The following is an 8,206-nucleotide window of genomic DNA, read 5'->3' on the forward strand; positions in this document are numbered from 1 at the left end:
TTTTTTATAGCAATGGGTGCGTGTCTTGAACAATTGAGGCATCTGGTTGGGTTGGTTGAAAGGCGCGTACGGGAGTGGAGGGTCACAGGTTCGAACCCTCCCTCCAACATTATTTTTATTAAACAGACATGCTTCTTGGTTCTGTACACTTGCATCCTGGACGTACACCATGTGCCCTCAGATCTGGGCCTTTAATCCAATCACCCATGTAGATCCAACACCCAGGATTTAGCCCTATACTATATACCTTACTAACAACTACACCTAATCATAACCCTAATAAAACCTAATTAATCTTAATTATTTATTTTGTTTTAATTGAAATATCTTTTTTTTATATATTAATTATGTAATAATTATTTTTTAAATAAAAATAAATATATAATAATTATATTAAGAATTTTAATTTGTTGTTCGTGCCGATTAAACCGATTAATCGCTATGGTCAACAATAATTTTAATTAAAATACAAATTAAATTATATTCGGTTAAATGGTTGCAACTATCTTATTAGTTGTGATGATTAATCCTTTCCTTTTTCTAATTTCAAATGTGTTATTCTTTTTAATCGAATCAATCGATTGCGAGGGGTAACAATACAAATTAAGCTATAAATTATTAAAAAATACCTTAATTCATTATTAGTGATAATCGAATCAATCGATTAAAATTGGTAGTGGTACAATTTCAAATCTTTTAACTATGGTGATCGAATCTATTGATCATTGCGGTTAATAGTACAAAATCAGGGTTGTACGCCCAAACCTTAAAATACTTCTCAAATCCGTTTAAAAAATTACAAATTATCAAACTACGGTAGGCCACTCAAAAAGCCTCTAAAAAACCATCTCAAATCAAAATTCAACTCTAAGGGCGTACAACCCTCCCCAAACTACGTAGACTCTGATCCTCCCTAAGGAGGTACGTAGGCACTTGGCAACAAGGCGAGTCCCCTTCCTTCAAATCCTAATCATGTTAATCTAATTAAATTCTGTCTGTTACCCTTCTTTATAAACCCTGCCATGAAACCCTTATCTTTGAAGTATTAGCCTTTAGGAAAGGGTTGAGGGTGCCTAATACCTTCCCTCAACCTGATTATAATAACTTACCCTGGATCTTTAAAACTGCGTAGGGTTTCCTATTCGCCCTTCAGAATAGGTGGCGACTCTAAACCTTCGAATTTAGGGCAGGTTGCTACACAACGGTTAGCGAATCAGGGATCTTCGATTTAGTGAGACTGCTGCAAGAAAAATGGGAATGAGTTTCTCTTTTATTTTCTCTCTTTTCTGCAACTTTCCATGACCAATTCCCTAAGACTTTCTCCCTTATAATTAACCTAATCCCTATCTTAACCTAATTTCATTAAACCTATTAGGCCTAACATTCTCACCCCACTTGTAACTTATACATTATAGCTTGATTCTCCATAGACAACGACGCCATCAATGAGAACACATGAACTTCTTCTTTCATCAACAGTCGTAACTATTTAGCAGTCAACAAATTAACTCCCTCCTCTTCCGGAGTGGAAAACCTCACCGACTTATCATAACAATTAATATGAACATGGTTATACTCTAACCAGTTCATACCTAAGATCACATCCAACCCACTTAATGGCAAACAAACATAATCAACCATAAAGCCTCTGTTGAAGATTGACAAAGGACACTTTAAGCACACAAGAGAAGTAGTCACCGATCCCTTAGCTGGAGTATCAACGCCCATTTCTCCATTCATAGAAGACAACATAAGACTAAATCTTTCAACACAATCAACATCAATAAAGCAATGAGTAGCACTAATATCAATAATAGTGATTAAAGGAGTACTATTAATGAAACATGTATCTCTGATAAGTCTGTCCTCATTAGCTGTCTGAGTCCCAGCCAAAGCGAACACCTTCCCACCAGCTTGTGCCTGCTTCGGTTTCTGATACTGACTACTAATGTGTCCCTCTTCACCACAGTTGAAACAAACCATCTCTTTATGCTTGCACTCAGATATTGCATGCCCGGTCTTACCACAACAGAAGCACCTCTTCACCTCAGCAGTACACATAGTACTCTTATGACCAGGTTTCCCATATTTGAAACAAACCACGCCAGCAGCAGCATCTCCCCCACTAGTTCTCTTACCATCAACAACTTTCTGTTTGCCTTTCCCAGCTGGAGCATCATATGGCTTGCCACAATTCTGTTGGTGCTTACCCCTCCTTTCATTGACAATCTTGTAATGAGCATTATTATCCTCCTCATAGGTCCGACGACTATCAACCAAATTAGAAAAGACATGGATCTTCTAGTATCCAACTGCTTTCTTGATCTCTGAGCGTAACTTATTCTCAAACTTGATGCACTTTGAAAATTCAACAGTCGCCTCGCTATAGAGCGGATAAAATTTTTCCAGCTCAAGAAACTTCGCGGCATACTCAATAACCGACTTATTTCCCTGCTTCAGTTCGAGAAAATCAATTTCTTTCTTTCCCCGAACATCTTCAGGATAATATTTTCTCATGAATTCCCTACGGAACACGACCCAAGTGATTGCTTCACCTGTAGTTTCCAATCTCTGACGAGTCTCTAGCCACCAATCATCAGCCTCGACTGCTAGAATGTGAGTACCATATCGAACCTTTTACGCTGGAGTGTAGTCCATCACACAGAAGATTCTCTAAATCTCCTTCAACCATGTTAACGCTCAATAAAGATCATGCGTGCCCTTGAAGGTAGGCGGATTCTCCCTTTGGAAAGTCGTCAAGCTTTGAGATCCCGTATTCTCGTCGGTGTTCGGCTGATTCAGCAAAGCATGAGCCATTGCTTCCAAAGCAGCAGCAATTGCAGCATCGTTCCTTCCAGCCATCTCAACTTTTCACTACAACATAAACAACAATGAGAAACTAATTAACAATACTCCATTGTTAAGCAAAACTACGACTCGACAACTTGGTCGGACCGACCGACCTGCTTTGATACCACTAATGTAACACCCCATTTTTACCCGACGAATATTATAAAAACAAAGTTACGAAATTTCCAACATAACATGGGAAGATACACTTTCAACTTAAAAACAACAACATTCAATCACCTGTAATTCAGATACATAACACATAATTTCGGATGAACCGACAACAACTTGTTTAGTCTTTAAAAATAAAACAACTTTCATTACTACGCAGCGGATTCATAAATTCAACTGAAAATACCATAACACCTTTTCCAACTCAAAACAAATTTAAGACATCAAATCTTTAATGAAAATAACTTAAAAATTCAGCAACATAATAAAACCATTCATAAAAAAACACGCGTTCATCTCCCTGAGTGTTACGTATCAGAGCGACCAACACCTGACTTGAACTAATGAAGGTAAGAAGCCTTCACTCTGGATTACCTGCACGTTACCAATATATGGGTAATATTCAAACAGAAGAGGTGAGATATCAAATCATGTAATTCAGTGTATGATAAACAATATATTAGAATTAGATTATTTAAAATCACCACTTCAACAACTTTCAAACAACATCCATCGTCGCAAATCAATAACGTAAACATCTTTAAAATATATAACAACAATTCAAATATGTGACACGAAATGTGACTCGTTACGATGCACATGCATGTGGTACCAACAGAGCAAAACTCCCAACTTAATGTTTTCCAATTAATAGAGGCATCAACAAGGCATAATCCTTCAAATTCAACTTTTGTCAATTCAAGCCAACTTACAGAGCATAAGCTCCCAACTTTGATGCTAAGTATGCGACAACATTATGAATGTGACACCAACTACAACAACAACCATTCAACAACAACACAACAACAACAACAATATAACAACAACTCAATAATAATTCAACACTTGCCACAAGCCTACAACTTAATCTTGCCTATAAATACAAGCATTCAAACAACAACGTATAAATACAGTCTAGCCTCAACTCGCAAAATACACATTACCTAGGGGTGGGAATAGGCCAAGTCGACTAACAGGGGCCTACGACCCAGCCTACATAGGCCTAGGTCAGGCCAGACTTTTATATAAATTGAAAAGGCCTAGGCTTTTTATAAACCTATTTAGCTGAAAAGGCTATGTCACATGCCATATAAAAAGCCTTTTAAGCCTATGAGGCTGACCTACTTAAATAAATATGAATAATTTTATTATTATTATATTATATTTTGTACTTTGAATTAAAATATGAAAATAAATCTTAGTTATCTTAAAGAAATAATGAAAATAAGATGAAAAAAGCCTATGAACAATGTCATAAGTTGCTTCTATATATAAGTTCTTTCAAACAAATAGTATTATATAATTTATGCTACTAGGTAAACTCAAATAAGTCAATGCAAACAAACATTTAATCTACCTGATCTTTTAATTGGTTAGTATATATAAAGTTGAGTTGAATGACTTATTTACAAATGTTCAAATAAAATAGGCTTTTAAGTAGGCTAATAGGCCAACAGGTCTTCAAAAAGGTCAGACTCAGGCCAAAAAAATAAGTCTATGATAGGCTAAAGGCCAAGATTTAAATTTTTTAACAGACCAGACTCAGGCTTGGCAAAGCCTAACTCGGCCCAACCTATTCCCACCCCTAACATTATCTATAATATAGAGTAATTCATTACCAATAATTAAACTCAATATTTTATTAATAACTAAATGAGTATCTATAATTAAATCAACTACCTAACTAAGAATGAAACATACCACCAAACACCCTAATTTACCCTTAAAGAAAATTTTAATTACCCTTATAAAAGCCCTTTTTAGTAATCTGCTAAATAAAAATTCAATTCAACCAATAAGCTTTTCCTATACTGCCAAATGACACTCATTTATTTCAAAATTTCCTGAGTACACACTATTATTCGGGTTAACCTATTGTCCAGTTAATCACTTTTTCGATACTTTTCACTACTATCCCTCTCTCGGCATCTCTCTCTCTCTCTTCATCTTCACCTTTTCACGTTTTCCTTTTCTTATTAATCATCTCTCTTCATCTCCCTCTCTCGTCATCTCTCTCTTCATCTTCACCTCCCCCAACCCTAGCCGCCGTCACCACAATCTCTTCTCCCTTCCATACAATTCCTTCTCCATTCTCTTATATTTTGCACAAAAAATAGAGAAACCGCAATTTGGTGTCGGGTTGTTGTGTGAATCGAGAGTGAGCCGGTGATGATTGTTGAAACACAGTGGTTGTGTGAACCGAGAGTGAGCCGGTAATGATTGTTGAAACATGGTTTTTCAACTCTTTCGATTTCTTCCCTTTTACATCTTCATATGCGAGTTCTTCCGTTTTACATCGTTCATCAGATATTTAGGGTTTGTAGGTTACCTATTTCCTTTTCTTGAAATTTTGTGAATTCAAAGAAGAGCTTCACTTAAGATACATAACTTGTATGAGTATATTCGTATCATTTTTGTGATTTGTTTTCTTTGCTGCAGCTCTTGGCAGAAGGTGCGGCTCTCAAGCCATTCAAATAATATAAGCAGAGTGTAAAAAGCTCGGGAAAATTGGGGATGTTTTAACTATTGTTGTTGTTGCAGGTATACTATCTTTTAATCCTTCTTTCGATAACCTTAGATAATTAATTTTTAAGTTCTGGTTTTTTCTCTTTCAACTTTTAGTGTTTTGGTTTGTTTTATTGAATTTTCAATTTCTGAAGGTGCTGTTGTATTTCTGGTTGCTGGAAAACTAGGGAGACGAGGAAGGAAAGTATGGATACCTCCATTCTATATATTCACTCATTATTTGTTATAGAAATTAGTTTTTTTTTACCATTATACCATGATCTTACAATAATCATACTTATAATTCTCCGAACATCTTTATTATATAACTGGATGAGTTCTTATTTTGTGTCCTTTGGTTTAGGGTCTGGTTTGCATACTTTTGTTCTATACTTGGATGGTCACCTAATTAATTGGATGTTCAGTACTTTTGTTTTATACTTGTGTGCTTCTATTTCTAAAATTTTGAATTTTGAATTCTGATAAATAATTTTTCCAGGTGCTAATATACAGTTTGTAGGTGCTGATATATGGTTTTGTTTTCATGGGCGATCATTATCAAAGATCCTTAATATGTTAAGATTTTCTTCTTTTGTTTTTTTTATATTGTAATAGATTGAGTTATGAGCTATGATAGGGAGATTTTCATGCCAGATTAAATTTTGCAGCGGTAATGGAGGCCCAAAACATTTTTATATGCTGGAGTAATGGATGGGCTATCAGTACCCTTACATCAGATCAGTTTTGAAGTAATTTTCTATTTTGTTCTTTCTATTTGAATTTATTAAACTATCTAGCTCTTTAGCACTGTCTTGCAATGTCTAACGACATATTGTGCTGGTTTTCGTGTTTATAAATAGGTGGTGGTATTGTTTAAAAAGGACAAGCTTACGGAGTTCACAGTATTCGTGTAGATTGGAATGACGCTCTAGCCATTTACAGTGTTGTTCAAGCTGCTCGTCAAATGTCAGTTAGAGAGAAGAGACCAGTTTTAATATAAGTAAAATGATAATAACCTTTGAAGCCAAATCTTTGGGCATGTTTAAAAAAGATGCTGGTATGTGGTCTCATTTTGAGGCATGTTTAACGGCAGACTAATGTTGTATCTGTTTCTTCTATTTTTTCAGCACACCACTCCACATCATACGACTCTACCAAGTATCGTCCTGCCAAAGAGATTGATTGGTGGCGATCGACACATGATCTTGTGGCGAGATTTAGAAAGTGGATAGAAAGTAATGGCTGGTGGAATGACATTGTTGAATCTGAGCTTCGAACCAGTTTGACACAGCAGGTAAACTATAGTCATGATTTAAATTGGATTTAAATGGATCCCTAAAGACACTGTTGTACTTCTTTTTTTATTTTTTACATGTCAAGAGTACCTTTAGTAGGTTATTCTCAAATGTACCTTGAAGATAAATTGCTATGCCACTGGAGTTAATTCTATACAATGAATGACAGAAGTGCAATACAAGTTTATGTTGTCCTTTTATTTTCATTGTCTATTCTACCTTGCATTTTTTTATAATATTTTATATAATTGTTAGAGAGTTACCCATCGATAACGTTATATCTGAATGAAAGAAAAATTCAACGCGAGCAGTGTGTTGCTTGAATACTTGGTCCTTGCAAAAGTATTTCGGCTTACTTTCTACACATACTCACTATCTGCAAAGAGCTTCCCTAGATGTTTCCGTCTCTGATTCTGTTACGAGAGCCCCCTGCTACTTCATCCGATGCGAGGTGGTGATTTCTCTTCTGTCATTATAGGGTTTTTTTTTGTTATCTGTGTATATCAACCTATTTGGATATTGTATTCGTTTGTTAATTGGCGTAGACTCTGATCAATAGTTCTTACAGTTACGTTTCATAGTGGCAACTTGTCTTCAAGATTGTGGTGTTGACTCTAGAGATAATGACAACTTTATTTTTCTTGAATTATATTTTAGATATCATATGTTTTGTGTGATGCTGGTAAGTCTCTTGTGGTGTGGAATCAATTTGTTTGTATGATGGAACCTCCAAAGGACCACAAATCTTTGCACTGAAATTTGGCACTGTAAGTAGTCAATTTCTTTCCTTTCCTTTTGATTGTTGATGTCCATGTTCCAGTTACACATAAAAGGCTATCTCATTAATTAATTAACTTTTGTTGTAGATGTTTTTTATAAAAACGTTTTACAGCTTCTTCAATAATAATAACATCACAGAGATGAACCAATGAATCTCCATAACTTCACAGATGGACCTGTTAGTTTGTAAAGGGGTATTGTTTAGTTTAGACACAAAAGGCAGTAAGTTTGTAAAAGAGTTGAGGCAATAAGAGATGAGGCTACAAAAGTTGAGGCACCTATACAATTTAGACACAAAAGGCAATAAGCTTTTTTTTATCTCATGATAAATAAGGTTGTGACATGGTGACATGCAGTGTTCCATATAAATAAATATATGTTAAGAAGTACCCATTCCGACTACAATACATTTGGTTTAATGTTCTTTGAACCTTGCAGAAATTGTGGCTTCCTGTTTTTTCACGTGGGATACACGAAATACACCGAAAAACATCTTTGGTTCTTGAAGATGCAGTTAGAAATATTTACACTATTGTTGCAGGAATCCCATCGGAGATGGTACCGTAGGAGGCAGGGGTGGTTTTCGCGAACACACCATCTCCATT

At 35.5% G+C, this 8,206-nt stretch overlaps 1 protein-coding gene across 1 annotated transcript; it reads right to left on the bottom strand.

Moving 5' to 3' along the window:
- Positions 1 to 1,485: 1,485 nt before the first annotated feature.
- LOC131658921 (uncharacterized) lies at positions 1,486 to 2,862 on the bottom strand. The gene is made up of 3 exons (XM_058928169.1): positions 2,721 to 2,862; positions 2,351 to 2,606; positions 1,486 to 2,269 (listed from the first exon to the last, which is right to left on the bottom strand). Exons 1-3 carry the CDS (start codon positions 2,860 to 2,862, stop codon positions 1,486 to 1,488), a joined length of 1,182 nt encoding a protein of 393 aa, XP_058784152.1.
- Positions 2,863 to 8,206: the final 5,344 nt, after the last annotated feature.

Source organism: Vicia villosa, linkage group LG3 (assembly GCF_029867415.1).
Source record: "Vicia villosa cultivar HV-30 ecotype Madison, WI linkage group LG3, Vvil1.0, whole genome shotgun sequence".
Lineage (NCBI taxonomy): Eukaryota > Viridiplantae > Streptophyta > Magnoliopsida > Fabales > Fabaceae > Vicia > Vicia villosa.

Excerpts from the sequence above, each read along its gene's own strand:
- LOC131658921 (XM_058928169.1), bottom strand. The coding sequence starts at position 2,862 with ATGGCTGGAAGGAACGATGCTGCAATTGCTGCTGCTTTGGAAGCAATG. Across the intron at positions 2,607-2,720 it reads GAATCCGCCTACCTTCAAGG|TCGAGGCTGATGATTGGTGG; the intron begins GCACGCATGATC and ends ACATTCTAGCAG. Across the intron at positions 2,270-2,350 it reads GAATTTTCAAAGTGCATCAA|TCGTCGGACCTATGAGGAGG; the intron begins GTTTGAGAATAA and ends TTTGGTTGATAG.